The sequence below is a fragment of the Abramis brama genome (assembly GCF_963993115.1).
Source record: "Abramis brama genome assembly, chromosome: 11".
In the NCBI taxonomy this organism is placed as follows: domain Eukaryota; kingdom Metazoa; phylum Chordata; class Actinopteri; order Cypriniformes; family Leuciscidae; genus Abramis; species Abramis brama.
Genome location: NC_139973.1, coordinates 38,995,905 through 39,019,944, shown reverse-complemented (window position 1 = coordinate 39,019,944; position 24,040 = coordinate 38,995,905). Strand labels below are relative to the sequence as shown.

The 24,040-nt window shown below is 38.1% G+C and overlaps 1 protein-coding gene across 1 annotated transcript; it reads left to right on the top strand.

The window, feature by feature from the left end:
• The first annotated feature begins 1,039 nt into the window (after positions 1-1,039).
• acvr1bb (activin A receptor type 1Bb) lies at positions 1,040-23,348 on the top strand. Its single transcript, XM_084128510.1, has 9 exons — positions 1,040-1,160; positions 12,954-13,199; positions 13,699-13,947; positions 16,019-16,249; positions 16,825-16,992; positions 18,200-18,356; positions 19,343-19,467; positions 19,560-19,690; positions 20,718-23,348. Exons 1-9 carry the CDS (start codon positions 1,097-1,099, stop codon positions 20,841-20,843), a joined length of 1,497 nt encoding a protein of 498 aa, XP_083984636.1. The 5' UTR covers positions 1,040-1,096; the 3' UTR covers positions 20,844-23,348.
• Positions 23,349-24,040: the final 692 nt, after the last annotated feature.

Here is a 24,040-nt window from a genome sequence, read left to right as displayed (position 1 = left end):
CAATTAAAGTTAAATGTCAGATGCATCCAAAATACAAAGAATAAAACTCCAAAATACTCAGATAAACGTTAAACACAATACAATATACAGAAAAAATATATTCCACCACATGGAATTTACAACACATAAAATAATATCAGAAATACAAAACCATCCATCGAAAATAACTGCACATATATGTTAGTAAACATCTTTAACAGCAACATATTTCTTAAAATAGTATGGATGGCCAAAAAATTAAAGAATTTAAATAGATTAATCAGATAACAGCGAAAACCCTCATTATACCTTTCCACAACAGCTCCACCCATATAAAGCTCACTCACACAATGAAACACTCATAGAACACAGCTCCCCCCTAAGGCTGGGAGAAACATTTTACATCTTCCCTATATAAATATATATATGTGTGTGTGTGTGTGTGTGTGTGTGTGTGTGTTAGAAAAAAGCTAAATATTAGCACTGTCACTAGTCATCTAATACTTTTGGGAATGTGGACAACAGTGTAAAATATAAAATATCACATAGTATATTCCACATAATATTATCTCTTTATCAACAAGTAAAATGCAGCAGTCTAATAAGGATGAGCGCTAGACTAGAATTCATTTTGACGTTAAAGTGACATGTTGGTAAAGTGAGTTGGTAATCTGAAAGGTCAAAGTTCACCTCACCTGCCACTTCTGAAGAGAAACGTCATCACTAGGGCATGAGGAGCACGAATTTTAGCCCCATATCTGGAAAAACAAAGAAAATAATTAATAACATGTATTTAATTACATGTTTACAGTGAGTCTTATGTCTAAACCCAGCAATATGAATACCTATTACTGCTAATTTAAATATAAGGCGAAAAAGAAACGTATCTATTTATTTTTCCATACGCAAGATGAAATATAATCAACAGTGATTCATGTCCAAATGTCAACAAATTTAGAATCACAAATATGTACATGCATTTATTAACAAACATGCATAAAAACGACCATCTGGGTATTGCGCGTGCTCTGTGGCGCGCTCTCGTCTAGTTATCATTGGCGCGCTCTCGACAGCAGAGTCCACGCGCATCTCAGTGCGATGGGAGCCTGTGAGGAGGATGGACCCACGGCAAATACTGCGACTCTTGGTCGTTTTATCGGGATTGAACGGAGCGTGTGATGGTGAGGATGAAGTGTTTGTTTGTTTCAGCATTGTTTTGTTTACAGGTGTGTGTAAGTTTGGTTCGTTTAATTGTGCTTTAGTCGCTGAACGGCTTTTAATACAACAACAACAACATGGCGCTGGGATTTAACGACTGGCTCCTTAAACTCTCTGCTTTTTCTCTCGTTTTCTCTCTTTCTCTGTCAGTAACATGAATATATGATGTGCTGTAAGTTATATTTTATATATGTGGGTAGTTGAAATAACAATAATTCCGCGGGATGACAGTGTTTATGTTGGAAACTCAAAAAGGTGAAGGGCTAGCATGCTAGCCGGCTAACTTAGTTTAATACGTGGCTCTAAATTCGGATAAAACTTGAGAAAAAGAGTAATTTAAGACTTCAGATTTAAGTTGATAGGCGTCTGAATATGATTGTTGAACGGCACAAAGTTATAAAACTTCATACACCCTGAATCGCCATATTTGACACATCCAGATGGGTTTAAAAACAGCTTTTAACATTTGCTGTATAACGTTACCTTTCCTTGTTTGTGTTTTATTTTTAAGTTCATTTATTTTGGGTTTATTTGCTTTGCGTGGGTGAAGTATTAATACGACGCTTTATAATTAACACGATCACAGTATCAGTTTACAGTAAACAGAAATGGTTTTATTTTAACCCTGGCAGATTATTTTAAACTTGTTTGTTTGTGTCTGAATGAGAGTTTTAACAGTCAGAAGAGCTTTATAAACAGGTACGCCTTGACTGACCTGTTGCACATTTCTCAGACATTATTACAGGTGGAACTAAGTTCTTCCAAATGTTTATTGTAATTTGTTTGTTATTAATATGTGTTGTATTTAGGAAGTATCAGGGAAGGAATAGACTTTATACCTCTTTTACATGTTGCTCATGTAGGCTAAGTAGTAGAGAGAAGCTTTCCGGATCTGTTCCCTGTATCTACAGTGGAAAATCAAGTATGAAATGACATGTTAATATCAGGACAGGAAGAAGGTGTGTGTGTGGTCTGAAGCTTGAAGTATAGGTCTGCAGATTTCCTTTGAATGATGATATAGTTTTGAGTAACAATAACCTCTGAGCACATGATAATAGTTGGGTTATGGAGCCAGTGTTATGAACTTCTTAAGTGGGACTGTAACGAATTAATGGGTTAGGGCTGCACGATATTGAAGAAAAGTGCGATATATGATAACTCATTAAATAATGCGATATTCGATATGCGATACAATAATGCTTAAAAAGTGTAAGTAAACTTAAATTATCTTTAAAATATATTTAAAATTATTTAACCTACATATACTGTATGTGTTTCACATTCTTTTTGTGACAAGAAAACATCCCTACAGCTTCTGAAAGTGAACAGCAGTGTTTTACTGAAACATAAGTAGTGTTATTTTAACATCAGTGTAAACCACAGGGTTTAGGGTTTCAGGAAGGCCTACATTAGGGTTATTTAACAACAGAAACTGAATAATCAAATGTAAAAATAAAACACTGCTTAGTTTTCACTGTATGAATTAAATATGTACTGATTCTTATTAAAGCTACAAAAGTTATTCAGCCAAGAGCAGCGAGCGATTTTCTCTTTGTCTTTTGTTCATGACCCCAGTTATTGGAAGCTGTTGCGATATGCATATTGCGATATTTCGATGTATTGTGCAGCCCTAGAATGGGTTAAATCTCAGTTAATTGTGAAGAGGGGACAAAATAAGGATATGACCGAACAGTGACCCCATTTCTCTTGGATATGTCTCTCTGACTCTCTCTCCACGCCATATAGAAATACAGTTAGTCTTTGTCTCTTGTTTGGTTTGATACGGGTAACTCATAGCCAGGGGGCTTTAATATCACTGTAAAGGTTTCTCCTTAACCCGCTGTAAAAAGACCCTTAATGTTTTCTGCATATTAAAGGCTACAGGCTTGAACACGCACACTAGTTTTAAGAGTTCGGAGTTTCCCTAAAGGTTTAATAAAGTGCATCATCTATCATTCTGTTGATCTATTGATCAATATGCCTTTTGAGAGAAGGATCTCTCTATCTTTTTTCCTTTTTTGTAAGTTGTGAAAACATTATTTTGTAGTTTTTCTTTTGCTATTTGAGCAAATGTGAAAGCAAAAAATGTAGTTTCTCATTCCCCACTATAGAAGTTTACCCAACCATGACGACTTCCTCGTCTGAGAAACCCAGAAATGTGTAAAGGGTCAATTTTTTTGCACCTACAGTTTATGTTCTCGTTATACTGCAATGTTTCCCTCTGACTTTATGAGAAGCATGTTGTTACTCACCCAGTTTTGCAGAAACATGGATAACATTAGTAATCCCCAGAGAGCAGCTAATGCTTTTTAATCTCAATTTATAACAGGGCAAACAGAGATTGTGTATCATATCTAATGAGAGAAGTGAAAAGCTGATCTGAACACACATCTGAAGCGTGTGAGGGATTACTCTGCTCATACATATTTAATTTGTTATATGGTTTTGATAAATGACGTCATATTACTGCAATATTACCAAATGTCTTTGTAAAATGCTGAAGTAGTGACGTTTTCCAATGCACAGTAGTCAAGTGGATCAAAAAAGTTCATCAAAGGTGAAGGTTTTGATCCACTTCAAATGTTGACTACTGTAGTTCAGTTAATCAGTCACTTTTGTTAATCAGATGCATGACTGTTAATAATTGTTTCAGTCATAGATAAAATGTCTCCACTGTGAAGAGAACACTGTACACATAAACTGGTATTACAACTATCTCCTCAATGAAGTGTTGTGGATTGAGACTCGGGCGTATAATTTGCTCCAAACGAAGTGCGTATTAGTCAGTTCGAAAGTGTATTTGGCAGAAGCAGGAAGATGTGTTTGTATTCGAAAGTCATTTGAGTTTCAGTCTCTTACATTATAAATAACAAATTCGTCATCATTGAAAGTGCAGCAGTGCCAAAGTCACCCTCAGACTAGTAATAATTCACATGCGATATTTGGAAATAACATAATTTTTTATTTCAGATGGACAGGGGAAATAAAGTGGCCAGAGTTTTGCAAGAGGATAAAAATAAGCGAATCATTATCTAAGGACATTATCTGAGCTCCCCAGCCGCTGGCATTAGCTGGTCCTGGTTGTAGATGCGCAGGTTTAAAGATGCCAGAGCAGAGACAATTTCACTGGTTCTGAACAGCCGTTTCTTTGGTGGAAACTGGGCTAGATTTAAGTCTACCATAAAAACACTTAGCTAGAGTGATTCTCAGGGTGGCCGCTAATAGAGAAAACCACTTTTCTCCAAGAAAGTAACATTCTTGCATGCCTGTTTTCTTGAGACCACCTGGATGTTTCACAGCACTGCTGAGAACAATGTTCTTTGAATAGATGAGGCAAACCTTCGGTTATTCAAACACTGATCGGCTGCACCAAAATCTCAACAGTAGAAAGTGGTAGAGGAGTGTGTTTGGGCCTGTGCCACTGCCTCCGGGTCTGGGCAGCATTGCAGGCATTGAATTCCAGTGAATTCACAGTTTGATCTAGACTGGGTTAATCCAGATTTGATTTGGTGTGATCAGAGGTAACCGTGTCCAGGTTATGTACTTCAGAAATATACATATACAAATCACACAGTTAGCTAATAGTGTATTAATTTAAACAAGGTATTAGGCTAATTTAAGGCAGAAACAATAAGCTAATTGAAGTAATAAATGCATGTTTGTTAACAAACTATTTGGATATATAAAAAAAGTAGCATTGGTGCATGTTGATTCTGAGCTTGCCTCATCTGAAGTCTTTGCAGGAGCAAATTATATCTTTTGATCTGATGCAGTGGTGCAATTTATTGACAATATTTGTACTTTGAATTCATTTTTTTAGCAGCATGAAAACTAATATATTGTCAACCTGAACTAGGTTGACAACATGCGTCATGTAGCATCAAATCACTGTGGATGTGAATGGGGATCTGGATAAATGTGTCTTAGTCATGCCTTTTTCATGGTTGCCAAGTATACCGTGAACTGAAAGGAGCACTTTGTGAAATGTCATAGCGGTTTTCTTTAGACCAAAAGTGTGAACTTTATATTTATGCCACACTAAGAAAGTCATATGATGGCTTAATATAATTATGTCTAGTATAGTTTAGAAACCTGGCTTACAGTGCAGCATGACTTCTCTTGCTTTACTGTTGGTTGTTAGTGGACAATGCGAGGAACCCCATGGTCTTCTGGGTTGTTGATCTAGACTAGAGCCCTGCACGGGCCTCAAATCTAGGTCCGAGCCCGGCCCTGGCCCGAGACGCTCAGGCCCTAGCCCGACCCGTGTCCGACAGCTCATCAGAATTATCAGCCCGAGTCCGACCCGAGCCCTTTTTTTTTTTTTTTTTTTTTTTTTTTTTTACAGCGGCAGACTGCCATTAAAATATGTCCGTTTTGTTAGTAATGTTTCTTTTCTTTTCTTTATTAAGTTAATTTAGACAAATGTTTGGAGCATTTAAAAAAAAAAAAAAGACGACCAAGCAAGCCGAGCCAACAGCGAGTAAAACATGATTGATCAATTTAGCCTCTCAAATCAACACTAATACTTTACTTAGCTACAGTAAAATCCGTAGATATAAAACACTTCAAGCATATCACACAGACAGTTAGTTTAATGTTTATTTATTAAACCACAGTAAAAAAAAATTGAAATACTGAGGCAGGCTCAGGCTGCTCGCAACAGCGCTCGCAAACGAAATGAGCAATAGCCAATCTAAACAAATTAAATTAAATAAATCAAAAACAAACTTGCAGGTTATCCTACCTCAAAAATGCACCACAGAACATGGCCATTATTTTTTCCAGTAGTTTCCAACAGTTAAACGAAAATAAAGTCCAATCAAACGAAAAGTTAGAACAGTCTCTTACAGAGCATCGTGGAGAAAAAGAATAGCATCCACAGTGGAAGATTTTAACCCAGTCCTGTCTTCTGTCACTTGCGATTTTTCTCTTAATATTCTCCATTATTTGCACATGAGGTGAATCGTTGGTTCCGCTGACCTGAAACCCTTTGTGTGCGTGCAACTGTCATGTCAATCATATGTCAGTGTAATTATACAATTATGAAAGTTATGAGGTTATTAAATATCTTTCTATGTTTGTTTTTCTATCGTCGACGTCAACTTCTCATATTTTTTTTCTAATTAATGTCTAAAAATATAAAAAGAAGGATAACCCAAAAAAGGCCCGAGGCCCGGCCCGCATGTGAACTATGACGTGAAAATTGGCCCGAAGCCCGGCCCTAGGGGCGTAAAGAAGTCGGGGCCCGTCGGGCTCGGGCTGAAATGCAGGGCTTTAATCTAGACATCTTTTTTTTTTTTTTTAATCAATGTGTTCAAATAATTTGACATGAATGCGAGTGGATATTCCTTTGTTTCCTGCATGTCTGATGTGAGAGTGTTTTATTTTCCTAATGCACAGAAATGCCAAATTATTTAATTGTCCTTTGAATATAAAATAAAGACCTTAAGCTATTAAAAGCTTTGCATGGGTCTGTAAGTCGGGATATACAAAATCTTGATCAAAACTGTGTGTATTTCCCTTTTGGAGAATGATACTGTGCGCAATAATCAGACTAATCCAGTTGCACTACCTCTAAAGTTCCTAATTATCCCCCTTGGGCCTCCATGATTAAAGAACAGCTACATATTAGCCTGGCTAATATTCCAATCCGGATATGAATGGTTTCCTGTTTTCAACCCGTAAAGTCCCATTGATGTTTTCCATATTGTCTTGCCAATTGGTATTGCATCATATTTTAGTTATACAATTAAAACAATTTTCAAGCTCAACATAAGACCAAAGACTTTATCCGATGCAGGGCATTAATATAATTAATCAAACAAATGTTGCAGTAAAGTTTGTCTCATCTTTCACTCTTTTAAAAGTCTTTGTAAGCAATGATATTTTATACTACTGTTTAGAAAAGGTCACATATCTAGTCACTCACAAGACCCGGCCACTTGACTTTAAATTACCAACACTGAATCATAGTGTCTCATATTTACTAAACATGCTGTTTATGGATGTTCTGTTGTATCTATTATGGTTTTGTGTGGTCCATTTAAGTGATGGATTTCAGTTTATCAGTGAGTGAAAATATGTTTGGAATGGACTAGTGTACAGTTTACAGCACAATTTACACTGTATGCTGCCTACTGTTCTTCTTAAATAATATGAGATGTGGCATATAACAAACCTTACAAACAGCAGTATGATCATTTTCACATGACTTCACTATTGTGTATGTATAATTCAGCAAGTGACGTCTAGTCTAGAAAATAAAAAGGCCTATTGTTAGTCTAATTTGCCTAAATATCTGCTCTAATCAAATAAAGTTTCAGGGACTTCAGTTTGGAAATTTATTAGCACTTTACTTCTGTACATGTGCAAGTACAAACAAGTTCATGTCAGTTTGAGAGTTCGGTATTGTGAAGCCAGACTTTAGCAGTGAGGTCATTCTCAAGAGATTAAGCTTATGATTTGCTATTAGATTTACTGTACTTTTATTTACTACTACTTTACTAAATGGATCTACTTTTTGCTTTCTTTGGTGTGATATTATTATTATTTTTAATTATTATTATTTTTTTACTTTCAAATTGGTCTACACTGAATAGAAGCAAGAAAATATTTTACATTGGGCATTTTCTGTGGCTCAACACAGCACTGAAATTGACTGGCATACAGCATTAAAAAAATTGTCTTCAAATTAAATTCCAGTTATTTAATTTTCAGAGACATATTTAAAAAAGACACAATTTTGCTCCCAATTGCACAAAAATTTTGATTGAACTGTGAATTCAACAAAAGATATGGGATTTGTTTTCTCCTCCCTGTTGGTAAACCTAATTATTTTGCAATCCTAAAAGCATGATTATACGAGTTTTGCGTTTTGTTATTGGCATTTAGCTTTTTATTTTATTTTATCAGAACAGACCTGTGATGCATCATTGTAAACCTGTCATAGACTGCAACATTTACCACAATGACGATGTCGTAACATCTGTAAACCAGTAGTTTCTGTCAGTTTGTAGCCCAAGGGGAAACTCCCACAGTGATGGCATTTCTTTTTGCGTCATATTGTATGAATGAGAGTAAATAACAGGAAATCCTGTTTATTAACCATAATGCCTCTACACTTCCAATCCACTGGCACTGATGTGATGAAACGTCGTCAGTGGAAAACCAAGCCCACATGCTAAATTTATACATTTCGCAACTCCCTACATCCATGCAAACTTTGACAAACACTTTGATTAGTAAAGTAGAAATCTCCCACGCTGCTTATCTGATGCTGAAAGCAGAACATTTAGACACGACCTGGCCAGTACTGCAAGAGTATACTGTAAGACCAGATCCTCTTAATGTGAATTGATCAAGGCTTAATTTGTTTAATCACTCTGTGTTTTGGCTTGAAATGGTTCCTGTTGGCATGAGCTGGAGCTGTGTTCAGTCACGCCATGAACACAACACGCCGCAGCCTGCGTTCAGCGCTGTCAAAACCGAGCTGTGCCGAGAACATTTTGAACAACGTTTTTCAAATTTCACTTCACACCCCCAGGGCCAGTAGATCAGAGTTTTGCTGGCCCCTTCTATTTTTTTACTGGCCCTGAAAGAAATATAAGGAAAAGCACTTTTCCATTAAACTGTATGTGTTGTATACATTAGGATTAATCAATACAGCAAAGGGAGTACAGGAATTAAGACAGAGCCCCTGGAGACATGCAAAAATAACCAAATTGTCATTGTAACTATGAATGATTATTGCAGTGTGTATTATTTTTCCTGCAATGAACATAGGCTCGCCAACACGGAGAGAATGTGGTTTTCACAGGGTTCCATTTTACTAAAAGATTCCACTTTTCCTCCTTTCTTCCTTTCTCCCCCTCCCTTTTCTCCCTCAGCGGTCCATTTTATTCATTGGACTTCCTCCTTTTTTTTTGTAAGTAAGAGTTATGCATACTTACCAAAAATGCTAAAAAATAAACGTGTGAGAGCGTGTTATAGGCTATATGTCATGTTATAGCCAGATATGACGACAATACTGCAACACGCATCGCCGCAGATGAGCATCTATTCATCAAGCCAACGCGCAAACTATCGCAAATCAAAGTGAAAGTAAGTTGCAGACTCTTAACACACAATCATCATCATTAAAAGTAAAGAAACGAAATGATCTTACCAAGGCTGTTGCCGTTCTCTCTTTGATTTTGAAATTTTAGCTGATGATCAATAAAATGTAGCTCATATCTGTTGCTTTCGGTGACGTGCACTCCGTTAAATCTGCATATAGCGCGGGAATTGAAGATCAGATTTATATCCGTTTCTCGAATCAGCCTCGTAGTTCTTTGACATTTTAACACGTTATAAATAACCTGAAGTAACATTGACACTCTTCGCGCCACTGTGTATGACGTTTGCGGTTTGTTTTGCTGATGGCCAGTCACTGGCCAATCAACTAGCCCGACATACTCTTTTACTGGCCCCGGGCCATCGGGCCATTGCTTATGTCGAGCCCTGGTACCAGAGAGGGAATTAAGTGCCAAATAAAAGTTACACATCAGCAGCTCTTGCATAACTCCTTTACACAATCATTACCTGACTTCTAGGACTGCCAGTGATTAGTAGAGCCTTGTTTTACAGTTCTGTAGCATCTTACTTTTTTCCATGGAAAGCTCTAATGTTAGTAAATGTTAGTGTCCTGACCTGTAGCAAAAACCATTCAGATCTTCTGACCCTTGCAATCAAACACGCTGCAGTATTTTTTTAGATTAGATTTCAATAATCTTATGATTTTTATAAATGTGATATATTTTTATGATTGGCTTAGAGGATGACAGAGATGCTGAAAATAAACGGGTGTTATCTAAATAGTGGTTGAATAAAAAAGAAATCCAATATTTGGATAGTAGGAAAGATCCAGAGATGGGTCAAGATGGCCAGAGAATTCAGCAAGTGAGTATCTTTAGTAGCGCTTAAAAAGGGATCAATTTGAATACACTTCTTGAAGAGGGTTTTTAGCATGCAACAGTAGCTGTTGGACTATCAGCACTTTAAAACCATTTCTAAGAAGATGTATATGTAAGTTCACCATTCATACTCCAGATGGATGACTTTGGAATTTGTATTTTTTGGGGGTGTTTTCTTTTTCATCTTGCGCCATGAACTTTGAAGATGAAACGTTAAGTTTAAAGACGGTAGACGGTCTTTAGATGGTCTTCATTAGTTTCCAGTGAGTTGTGCTCCATACAGCTTTTTTATGAACGCGTTGTAGTTCTTTGGTTTAGATCTCACCAAATCAAAAATGCAGTTTTGCACATCTCTAGAAAAATCCTGCAGCCTATCGCTCGGCTCTCATTGCCTAAGGCAGCTCAGATGCGATGAGACTGTGGACTGCAGGTGAGGGACGTCTGGGGCCACTTTGGTTCGTCTACATCCTCCATTTAAATGTGTTCTGGTTCCAGTATGATTGAATCCTCTCTGTCTGGCTGCTCGTAATGGACAGACCTGATGATTGGGTTTTTAGCCATAAAAAATTGTGGGGAGGTTTATGCTGTCCTATGTGATGAAACAAATGTGGGACTTTTTATGTGTGTATTTTATCAGAAATTTATTCGGATTGTGAAAAGGGAGTGCTTTCCATACCACCATACTTTATTTTGTGTGTTAAATTCACATGCTCAAACAATGACAAATAATAGCTACATATACAACTAATACAAAAGTCAAATAACGCTAAACAATTGTCTCTGTCTAGTCTGCCTCTGGTTTAAACCTTTTTTTGAGATTCTCCCTACATAAACAGACATGATGCTGCTTTATTCACAGTATATGACTCTACTGATCCCTGTCACCTCCTGCTGTTGAAAAGACTTCATAAATAATAGGGCTGTTCTCGCTTAAAGATTTTTCTAGTTGACTAGTAGTCGTTCATTTAAGTGATTAGTCAACTAATTGTGCGTTTATATTAATAAGCCATAAATAAAATGAACCTAATTGCCTATATAACACATTGCCTAATCAGCACTCAAATGCACGCATAAAGCTTGCCACAGCGCACTGGCAAACGTAATGAAATTAGTGTGTTTTGAAAAAACAGAAGGAGACTAAACATTTTAATAATTTATTGAGAATTTTTTCGGTGTTTTCGGCTGCAGAGATTAAGTCGACGGTGCTGACTCATCTCCACAGAAGTGGACGTGCCTAATATGCGGATGACATACTCTGAGAATATTTATTTTCCATAATCTGGTTCATTTAAAGGAGACATATCATGCTTTTAAATTGTTCCTTTTTACATATAAATCATACATTTGTAGTCTATATAAAGCGGAACTGCAATGCTTGGGTCTGAATTCCTCATTATTATAGCTCCACAGGCCCCTTTTCTACCCCTTTTCTGATGTGCGTCTGAGAGCAACTCGTTTTGGTGCGGTCTCTTTAAATACAATTGAGACACTTCATACCCCGCCCTCTCTCCAGGTTGCAGCGGTTCAACTCCACCCCGTTCGGCCATTTTTGTAGTTTGATAGCAGAGATACGATTATCTAGCGGCACAGAAACTTTTTCACACGTTATTAACAAAATGTCAACAACGGAAGACTTGTCCAGCCAGCCTTACATGTTCGAGCCAGAGTCGGAGCAGGAGCGAGATGAAAATGAAGACGACGAACCTGTAGAACAACGTCTTCATATGGATGTATTGCAATGGTGTGTTACTGTATTTACACATGAAACTTTGGTCTTCCGACCTTTTACCACCGTGTCGATTTATTTTGATTAATATGTGCGAGGGAGAGAGAGCAAGACAGCGTCTAGTTTGGAGACGGTGATGTCTTGTTTACACTTTCGCCTGGCTCTGAAGAGAGAGAGTGAGCGCGCGCGCGACCGGGTCTCTCTCTCTGCTCGTTCTTTCAGATTAAACATGCGCCCTGTCACGTGCGGAAGTTCATCTACATTAGACGGTGTAATGAAGCGTGTGGGTTACTACATCCAACAACCGAACATTTTAACATACCCATTCGTAACTTCTGCATCCTTTAGCTTGGACTACAAAATTGCAGCGAGAAATAAAAATGGCGGATTGCTCGAAGTGTTGGGCCGGAAGTCAATGTCCTTATTTGGCAGTTCCGCTGCAAATACTGTGACGTAATAGTTCAAAAAACGTCATAGATAACAGAAAAATCGGAACAGGTTGAAAAATATGACCAAAACAGAATATAAAGATATCAACGAAGCACCTGAAGAGAATAATTTCATATTTTCTGTACTTCTAAACACTCCAAATATACAACAAAATGCATTTAAGGGCCAAAAAAGTGCATTTGGCATGATATGTCCCCTTTAAAAGCAGACATTTCAAGCTTTCTATAAATATATTTCTCAAGTCTGTGAGGCAAGTATACTCTGAGCTTCGGTTAATTTTCCTGACATGCTCAAGTTCACTGAGACCGAGACTGCAGAAGTGCATCCTGAACTTTTAGTTGTTGTTATGAGTTTACAGAAATAAAAGTAGACCCTTTACAGTTCGCATTACTCTTATCTGTATGACCAAAAATGACAGAGTATTTTAATATTTTAAGTTGAATGCAAATGATGCGTGTCATACAGTAAGCTCTCTCCACACACGGATGTGTGCCTAATAATAGCGAATATTGATCTAGGTTAACATTAGAGCATTTTTGATTGACCAAGCCTCTTCTAGTCGACTAATGGTAAGTCCTAATAAATAATATAATATTTCATGTAATATTTGTGTTTGATTCTCTCTGCAGCTCTGTTCTGTAACTGCACTGCACCACACTGTGAGAAGGATGATTTTAAGTGCGAGACCAATGGGGCGTGCGTGGCCTCCACCTCTGTCATTAAAGGACAGGAGCAGCAAGTGCGGCTCTGCATTAAGAAAGAGAAGCTGGTTCCTCCGGGCCAGCCAATCTACTGCCTCAGCACAGAGGGACTGGTGAACACACACTGTTGCTACTCAGATTACTGCAACAGCATTGACCTCAGAGTACCAACAGGTGAGCATCAGTACATTACATTACATTACAATACAAAACAATTTTTATTTATATAGCACGTTTAAAAACAACTGGTGTTGACCATAGTGCTTTACAAAAGCCAAGGAAACAAACAATAAGATAGAAAACGGATAAAAAAGTAAAGCAAAATAAAGAACAATAAAATGGAAAAACCTATGAACTAAGGTAAAATATTGAAAAATAATAATCAAGATATATTGAAAGCAATTGAAAAAAGATATGTTTTTAAGGTGGATTTAAAAATTGACAACGTTTGGGCTGATCTGATGTAAGCCGGGAGTCTGATGTAAGACGGAAGTCCGGAAAACTTCGCACGATCACGACTATTTTCAAGTCTAGTTCTAGGAACAGATAGTAGATCAGAGTCCCCTTATCTGAGTGATCTTTACATCAGCTGTAATCAATGCCAAATTCAGCCAGCAAATTCCAGATCATCAAAGCTTCATCAAAGCAACTAATGCATTGTGTCCTCTGTCAGTGACGAACGAACCGGGTCCAGAACAGGACTGGGGGCCGGTGGAGCTCACGGCAGTGGTGGCGGGGCCGGTCTTTGTGCTTTGTGTGCTGGTTCTTCTGGGTCTCTTCCTCTTCCAGCACCACCAGCGAGCTTACGGCCACCGGCAGAGGCTGGAGGTGGAGGATCCCAGCACTGAACACATGTTCCTGGCCAAGGACAAGACCTTACAGGACCTCATCTACGACCTCTCCACCTCAGGATCTGGGTCAGGTTAGTATCGCAGGAGAAAAGGTGCTGCATGGTTTGCAGGATTGATTTATGCATGTATGCGACAGTGTTATTTATTTTCCATTATAGTTTTGATTAATATTTTGAATTAGATTTTAATTATCTTTTCAGTTTAGATTTAGTTTTTAGTATACCAGACAAAGCTTAAGCTTTAGTCCCAGACTAAAATGCATGTTTGAGCTGTTTTAAGGGAAAGCAACTTGCACTGATATATCTTATATCTTACAACTGACGCTGTAGGGCACCGGCACGTGTCAATGACAACATGGCAGATGTAGTACTTTTGAATTTCATTCATACTACACACATTCATATTATATAGAATGTACTTTTTTCAACGGCTGCAAAGTAAGTTTTAAACTAAATGTAGTACCTACTGTATAGTAGTGTTGTCAAAAGTACGTTTCCGGTACCAAGTTGGTACTGAAATTTAAAAAATGTTACTATACCAGCGTTTCCCTTTAGCATTTGAGTGCTGTTGAACAGATTCTTAAACGCCTCTAGTTCACATGCTCATCATGCACTATATTGCAAAAAGTTTTGGGACGTCTGCCTTTACATGCACATGAACTTTAATGACATCCTATTCCTGATCCGTTGGGTTTAATATGGAGTTGGCCCACCCTTTGCAGCTATAACGGCTCTAATTCATCCCAAAGCTGTTCTATCGGATTGAGGTCAGGACTCTGTGCAGTTCCTCCACACCAAACTCGCTCATCCATGTCTTTATGGACCTTGATTTGTGCACTGGTGCGCAGTCATGTTGGAACAGGAACATCCCCAAACTGTTCCCATAAAGTTGGGATCATGAAATTGTCCAAAATGTCTTGATATGCTGAAGCATAAAAGGAACACTCCAGCGTTTTTTGAAATAGGGCTTATTCAGCGTCTTTCCTACATTTAGATAGGTGGGCAAACGCATTTTTGTCTCAGTGCATGCATTTTTTTAGTTTGGAAGCGCCACCGCTAGCTTAGCTTAGCATAATGAATGGAATCCTTTGTTGCCAGCTAGCATGTCGTGCTACCCAAGCCCAACCCCTGAAAAACAACCCCACACCATAAAACAACCCCACACCAAACTTCACACTTGGCACAATGCAGTTAGGCAAGTACTGTTCTCCTGGCGACCGCCAAACCCAGACTCGTCCATCAGATTGCCAGACAGAGAAGCGTGATTCGTCACTCCAGAGAACACGTCTCCACTGCTCTCGAGTCCAGTGGCGACATGCTTTACACCACTGCCGACGCTTTGCATTGCACTTGGTGATGCAGCTGCTCGGCCATGGAAACACATTCCATGAAGCTCTCTACACACTGTTCTTGAGCTAATCTGAAGGCTACATGAAGTTTGGAGCTCTGTAGCTATTGACTGCAGAAAGTTGGCGACTTCTGTGCACTGTGAGCCTCAGCGTGCGCTGACCCCACTCTGTCATTGTACGTGGCCTAGCACTTCGTGGCTGAGTTGCTGTTGTTCCCAATTGCTTCCACTTTGTTATAATTCCACTAACAGTTGACCGTGGAATATTTAGTCATGAGGCAATTTCTTAAATGGACTTATTGCACAGGTGGCAACCTATCACAGTACCACGCTTGAGCTCACTGAGCTCCTGAGAGTGACCCATTCTTTCACAAATGTTTGTAGAAGCAGTCTGCATGCCTTAGGTCCTTGGTTTTATACAACTGTGGCCATGGAAGTGATTGGAATACCTGAATTCAGTGATTTGGAGGGGTGTCCTACATTTTTTTTGCCAATATAGTGTATATGTCTGTGACTGGCTACAATGATCAACGCTTCAAAAACATGTCTTCACCGAGCACTTACACAGACACACACGGGAGAGTTTGAAACCAGGCGTCTATCAGCGGATCCCATAGACAACACTACTATATAGTATGCAATATCAGATGCAGCACAAATCTTCTGAAATCATGTGATGCTTTGTGTGAAGAACAGATTAACATACAAGTAGTTCACTGATAATCTTCTCCTCCAGCATATTGTGAGTTGTTTTATAAAGTCTTTCTCTCTCTCTTCTCTCTCTCTGTGTTGCAGGTCTGCCACTGTTTGTCCAGAGGACAGTGGCCCGTACAATAGTGCTGCAGGAGATCATCGGTAAAGGGCGCTTTGGGGAGGTGTGGAGGGGGAGGTGGAGAGGAGGAGACGTCGCGGTGAAGATTTTCTCCTCTCGTGAAGAACGCTCCTGGTTTCGTGAAGCTGAAATCTACCAGACCATCATGCTCCGCCACGAGAATATTCTGGGTTTCATTGCCGCCGACAACAAAGGTAAACTAATGAATATGCAGTAGGGGAATCGAGAAATGATTCTGGATCGATTCTGAGATTTTCTGAATGCATCACGATTCTCTCTCGAATCGATTCTGAGCTTATTTGTTAACGGCAGAGACCAGTGCGTGCTTTAGAAACAGCCGTACTCTGCTTGCTTCCAATGCCTTACACACACCACTTGAACCTATAAAATAATCATTCATAAAGTTTGAAAAGCGAATTACAAGGGTGTTTACATTAATCTCCCGTCATGAAAGCATTCTGAGGTGCACATTCTCAGACTCAGACGAGCACTCTTGTTCGTGAGCATTTGAGCGTGCGGTTAAAAACTAGCCTAGAGCGCCATCTGCTGTTAAAAACTAGCCTAGAGCGCCATCTGCTGTTAAAAACTAGCCTAGAGCGCCATCTGCTGTTAAAAACTAAGCTCAGAATCGATTTGAGACAGAATGGCGACGCATTCGTAAAATATTGGACTCGATCCACGAATCGCAATGAATCGATTTATTGTCCCAGCCCTAATATATATGATGTTGTCATCTGGGTATAATAATATTTAATTGTCTCTGTCACAGATAACGGCACATGGACTCAGTTGTGGTTGGTATCAGACTATCATGAGAATGGATCCCTGTTTGACTATCTGAACCGATATTCAGTCACCATCGAGGGTATGATCAAACTGGCACTGACGGCTGCCAGCGGCCTGGCTCATCTGCATATGGAGATATTGGGCACTCAGGGTGAGTGCGTCATATTATTAGATGAAGTTTAAAGACATTAGCTCCAAGTGAGCTGCCTTGTTATCTACAGCTAACGTCTAACACTGCCTCTACATCAGATATGCTTTTATTGTATTGTAACTTGTTCTTTGTCATGAAAGTAGCCGTGGAAGTTGGCTTTCCGTTAATTTGCAAACAAACGTCAAACATGCAACATGTTGAGAAGCGCTACAGGGCTTGACTTTTTCCCAAAGAAGCTCATGTGCTTCTAAGAGGAAAAATGTAGGGGTTAGGTGCAATGAAATGTGACCCTGGATCACAAAACCAGTCACAAGTCGCACGGGTTTATTTGTGGCAATAGCCAACAATACATTGAATGGGTTAAAATTATCTTCTTTTTTATGCCAAAAATCATTAGGATATTAAGTAAAAATCATGTTTCATGAAGATATTTTGTATATTTCCTACCGTAAATATATAAAACATTTATTTTTGTGAGTGAATGAAGCACAATCACGAACATGAATGGACAACTTTAATGGTGATTTTTCTCAATGGTTTTTTTTTTTTTTTTTTTTTTTTTACACCCTCAGATTCCAGATTTTCAAATAGTCGTATCTCGGACAAATATCGTCATATCCTAACAATCCCCACACATCAATGGAAATTATTTATTCAGCTTTCAGATGATGTATAAATCTCAATTAAAAAATTGACCCGTGTGACTGGTTTTGTGGTCCAGGGTCACAAATTTGATCAAATAATGTGTTTATATACATGTTAATATAGGTTTGTAATAATTATACTGTAAAACATATTATGCCAAACCTAGTAATAGTGCCTGTAATTTTACTAAGACCTTAATTGATTCCAGGAGAGTCTGACATTAGCATTTGTTAAAATAATGACTTTAATAAGAACGAACAAACATAAAGAGAGCACACAAATATTGGGTGCAATAATCAATATTTTTCAGGCCCTTTCACTCCATCTTTCATCTCTGCCATTCTGGAATGGTTAGGCCTACATCATTGACGGATACTTGCTATGCCAACTTAGGCAGCTTTTTGTTTTTTGAGGCCCACTGTCATGATACCTAAAAATGTTGTGTATGTGGCGCTCTTCAGGGTGTGGAACAGAGATATTGCGATCCCTCTCTGACCAGAGAAAAGTGTTTACCAGATGTGTGTGCGTACATGAATCTGTAAAGGTTGTTTTTGCTCGGCAGGAAAGCCTGGCATCGCTCACCGTGACCTGAAGTCCAAGAACATCCTGGTGAAGAAAAACTGCACGTGTGCAATCGCTGATCTCGGCCTGGCAGTTCGTCACGAGTCTGTCTCTGACACCATCGATATCGCCCCCAACCAACGCGTCGGCACTAAGAGGTACGCCTTACATTACATGCAGAAATAACAGCCAAGAAAAACATGTGTACAAACACGCGTGTTACGATAATGTGACCCAACACGTGCGGTTTGTGGTTTCTACTTTATGTACTTTAAAGCCCAAAGAATACTTCGTTTTTTTACTAGAGATGCACCGATGTATCGGCCAGTCTCAGCTTTCACATTCTGTACATTTTATCACAAAATGGCGTTTTGAAGCTCTTAAATGTGACGGATCGCTGTAGTGCCTCGGTTCAAACGGCAGTGCGGAGCGCGAGTCCTTTCTTCCACTTTAATACAAGTCATATATCGAAAAACATGCATGAATATCCAAAGGTATGTTGAAAGATACAGTACAACATCATGACTCGTAATCACAGTCTGCGCTTCAACTGCGGAAAGATTTCAATAAAACAGCTTGTGAACAATAATGTTGCATTTACCTCAGGAAAGTCATCCAGCGTTCACGGTTCGTTAGTTAGCGATTAAAACACTAGCGAAGAGCTTATTTACTGTTAATTATATATGCATGTTTGAATAAATTTGCCATGAAGAAATGTTTATTAAAACTACCTTATACACAAACATTTCAGCTTTTATTTGAGTGTAAATATTATATCTGGAAATAAATAGCAGATGAATATAATAGCTCTGTTGTTAATTTTAACCTCTATTATTATAGTAATGTACCAAATGAGAGGGTTCCCTGTATAGTTTGCAGCTATATATATATATATATATATATATATATATATATATATATATATATATATATATATATATATATATATATATATATATATATATATATATATATATATATATATATATATATATATATATATATATATGCGCTATCAAATGGACTATACTTTGTAAGCTACACGTTCGACTGTACGCATACGTGTAAAAATAAAATAAAACGAAGTATACTTTGGGCTTAAGTAATCCTACTTGTGTTTAAGTCCGTTTCTGTTGTGTTTCAGGTACATGGCACCTGAGGTTCTAGAGGAGAGTATAAACATGCGTCACTTTGACTCGTTTAAATGCGCTGATATCTACGCTTTAGGACTCGTGTACTGGGAGATTGCTCGCCGCTGCAATGCTGGAGGTACTGAAATTAATCAAAACCATTTTTACCAAAGGCACATTGTTCATGCTAGCCATTGCTCTTATTAATGCTCCTCTGCTGTTTCCCTTCAGGAATTCACGAAGAGTACCAACTGCCCTACTATGACCTGGTGCCCTCCGATCCATCCATAGAAGAAATGAGGAAAGTTGTATGTGACCAGAGGTTACGACCCAACATACCGAACTGGTGGCAGAGCTATGAGGTGAGAGACGTCACAACAACCCATGCTACTACTAACTACCATACTAGACTCGCCGTACAGTGACCCTCGTGTCATTTTGATGTTAATATCATGATGATTTCCCAATGATCTTTTTTTTTCCTACTAAATTTATATATGATCTTGATTATGTGATTATATCTTTGGACTTATTTAACAGTTTCAAGCCCTATTTTGTACCTTCCTTGTGGAAAAAGCCACGATGAAATGAGGTGCTTGTTTGTCCACCTCAGAAATAATAAATAATTCATTATATACTCTATTGAATTTATAGTTATCTCTGAATAACTGCTTTTTAAATTGCAATAATCATTATATTATATATAAAAATAATTATACTACTTTTCAAGTTTTTTTTTTTTAAAGTCTCTTCTGCTCATCAAGGCTGCATTTATTTGATCAAAAATTCAGTAAAAACAGTAATATTGTGACTTTCTATTTTCTATTAATATTGTGATTTTGCATTTTTCTATGTAAATATGTTAATGTAATTTATTCCTGTGATCAAAGCTGAATTTTCAGCATCATTACTCCAGTCTTCAGAGTCACATGATCCTTCAGAAATCATTCTAATATGATGATTTGCTGCTTAAGAAACATTTCTGATTATTAATAATGTTGAAAACAGTTGTGCTGCTTCATATTTTTGTGGAAACATTTTTATTAGGATTCTTTGAAGAATAGAATGTTTATTTGAAATGGAAATCTTTACAATATAAATGTCTTTATGGTCACTTTTTTTAAATCAATTTAATGCATCCTTGCTGGATAAGAATATAAAAAAAAAAATGATCCCAAACTTTTATCTTTTTATTTAATTTATGTATTTTACATAAAAATAGTTAAAAAAATTAAACGGGGTTGAATGATTGAGCATAAGCACATATTTGATGTTTTTTTTTTTTAAAAAGTGCTAGTTGTCATGCTGTGCAATATTACAGTAGATAATATCTATTATATAAGAATGATGTGGGTAAACTCGCTCTCGTATGCGTTTCCTTCCCTCCAGGCGCTGCGTGTGATGGGGAAGATCATGCGAGAGTGTTGGTACGCGAACGGCGCTGCGCGACTGACGGCTCTCCGTATCAAGAAAACCCTGTCTCAACTCAGCGTGGACGAAGACATGAAAATCTGAGCGCAAACACTACCTTCAGCGAGAGAGAGAGAGAGAGAGCGTAACACTCCTAGGAAAGACGTCGTGTACAGACATGCTACCACTCTAAACTATCCTGCCAGTTTAAAAAGTATTTCCGTCCACTCAGTTGTGACGGGGCCTACCTCACCCCACCGCCAAAACTACTGAACCTACGCTAGCGTCTCTCCCTCTGAAAATACTGACACACACCATCATCCACTACTACCACCCAACTCTGTCATGTGACTTTCATGATATCTCTTCAAATCAATTTTCCCCAAAGATAATTTTCCAAACCCTTTTAACTTCTGGTGAACACAGTCGCTGTGATGCGGGCCTTTTGCTTTCTCTTAGATCAGTTTAGCAGGACACCTTGGTTAACCAGTTTAAGCTCTAAACCAGGTGAAACACACAAACTACAGGTTTAGAGTGGGGTTAATTTGGTTTAAGGTGGACTGACGGCACTGCTAGTCATGTGTTTCCTTCTCTCACCCAGTGTTTCATAACCACGTTAAAGCTGTTAGCAAAACAACCTTATTTGCACTTTATTACGGAGGTTTCATGAGCGTGGATTATAGCCATCTTGATTTTTGGAATCGCACACTGGCACACACGTCTATTCTTACTACTGAACGGTACGGTACGGATGTCTATTTATTTTAGCTTGTAGATCCTTCATATTGTCCTTATTTTTTTATCGCCGTTAGATTTCCTTCTCTCCTCCATGGGCAAATAAAGCTACTGTACATAGTATATTTTTTAAAAGAATGGAAGTGTAAATAGCACACCCTTTTTTTTTTTTTTTTTTTTTTATTTCCGAATCCTTCGTCTAAGCTAAAGTGTTGGCATCTTGATGGTGTTTCTGCGCCCCGAGCGTTGGACAGGGTCATCTGAGATGTGAAGCTGTGCGGGTCACCGGTCCGTGAAACCCAACCAGAACTGCTGGGTAAAGTTCAGGCTTTTGTTAAAGTTTGTTTTTCATAGCTAAACCTGTTTGTTGCTTCTCACTGTAGCATTAAATGACACTAAAAATGGCGAGGACACTGATGATAATGCACATTTTATTAGTTGAGGAGACTGTTTTGTAAGGAATAGTTCATGCAAACATTAAAATGCTCATCATTTATTCACCCTCAAACCCTTTTTTTCAGTGCAACCCAAAAGGAAATAGTGCGCAGAATGTGCACGCTGCTCTTTTCCATGAAAAATCAGAACACTATTGTGCTATAAGTAATTTATATGGACTACATCTATGATGCTTTTTAGTCTTTTCCTGAGCTTGACACTCCCAGAATCCACTCACTTTCACTGTAAAGAAAAGCGCTGCAACGTTTAGATCAACGTGAGTGTGAATAAATAATGACAGGATTTTAATTTTGCCGTGAACTATTCCTCAAAGGCACAATGAATTCTAGAGGAAGATGATCTTCATGCACTGGGCCTGTAATGAGAAAAAAAACACTTGAAAATGTAAGTTGACTTGAAAAGTTGGGCGTTAGCCTCTATACTCCTAATACACTGTATTTATGACTCCAAATTTGGATACTACTGCCCTCCTGTTCCTCTCCGCTTCTGTATGAAATATGCAAGATGTAAATATAGTTTCTATAATGTATGACTTTTTTTTTAATAATCAACTTTGATTCTGTAGACATATTGTGTGGTTGTAGCTAGCTGTATTTTATTTAATCTGTTTTGTGGTGTTTTTTTTTTAATGTGACTCAGTTCAGATCTAATTCAGGTTTAATTTGTATAGCGCTTTTAACCGTAGGAATTGTCTTGAAGCAGCTGTACAGGGGTTTGGGTCTGTGGTCTTTCATTTTATTACTGATTTTCATCTCCCAGACGTTTCAGGATTAATGTCTAGAGTATGTGTCTGATGTTTGACAATCGAAATAAGTACTGTTATGATCTCATTCGTCCATTTGCAACAATTCAGTCACCTTACTCTATTTAATGTGTCCAGAGAAAGCCAAATATGATTGCATAGAGTTGGAAGATGGTTTCTTTTAGAATTTATTTTTCAATGTTTTTTTTGTTTTTGTTTTTTGTAATATTGATCCAAACTTCCATGTCAGCGTATGTGAAATGTGATTGTAACACTGGATAGATTGAGTCTCGACCCTCCTGAGAACTAAGACTACACTGGCACACTCAAATCTGTCAGGATCTACAATAAGAGTTCTGGATGGACCTGTATTTGTTTCTCCTGTTAAACGAGAGTTTGTACATATATTTATAGCTTCCAGAAAGCGTTAGGTCTCCGTGAACGACTCGTCCCTTTCGTCCGTCGCCTGGATAAAAGATCGACAGCAATGTGATTACTGACGTGCAAACAGTCCCAGTTCTGGTCTATCATAAAGAAGTTCCTCTATCCTCTGACCTCACAGCCTACCTGTATAATCTGCCTGTATTTTCCAAATCTACATGGATTTTTCAGGAATTTTCAGTTTCCAGTCATGTACATGGGTAATTATTAAATGGTAATAAACACAGATTTTCCTACATTTGTCAAGTGTTCATTTTTGCGTCCACACGTCACTTTAGACCTGTAAATATGGCGTGTTATTCAAGATTCCAGCGGATGTAGTCATGTAATTTTCAAGACAGTAGATTAGATATTTATTAAAAACTGGTTGAGCTGGTATAAAGGGAATATGAAAATAATGTTAATGCAAAACTAGTTCAGCTCCATTACAATTGGGTAATTACAAATATAAATGCAGTGAACTTTCCTGTGCTTTTAGCAGTGATGCTTAAAATAGTGATTGTTTTATACTTAGTCCCCCTGTGGTGAAAATGAAGTTTTTAATGTGCTTTAAGACAAGCCATGTGTAAATTCATAAGTCGACTCCATTGCTGAGTATTTTCTCCTTAAAACTGCAGTGAACCAAAGACAGTCTCAAAAACACGCTTTGAAATCGCTGGTGTTTCTGACGTCACAAACTACCTTGTAACCAATCAGATCAACGTGTGATCGTCAACGAGTGGATCTCTGAGCTGAGTGAGTGGAGGCGGGGCTCATTTGCATATTCATAGAACCGCGCACACTAAATGAGGCAAGGGTGTCGAGTTACATTCAAGATAATTTAAGACATGAGGAAATGTTTTTAAATGTCATTTTGGTTCTCAAAGATGAGTTTTAAGGGATAAAATGATTAACTGCAGGGGGACTTTAAGTTTGACACATTTTCGAG

Coding starts and splice junctions, on each gene's coding strand:
- acvr1bb (XM_084128510.1), top strand. CDS start 1,097: ATGGACCCACGGCAAATACTGCGACTCTTGGTCGTTTTATCGGGATTG. Junction 13,200..13,698: donor TGACCTCAGAGTACCAACAG/GTGAGCATCAGT, acceptor GTCCTCTGTCAG/TGACGAACGAACCGGGTCCA. Junction 18,357..19,342: donor CAACGCGTCGGCACTAAGAG/GTACGCCTTACA, acceptor GTTGTGTTTCAG/GTACATGGCACCTGAGGTTC.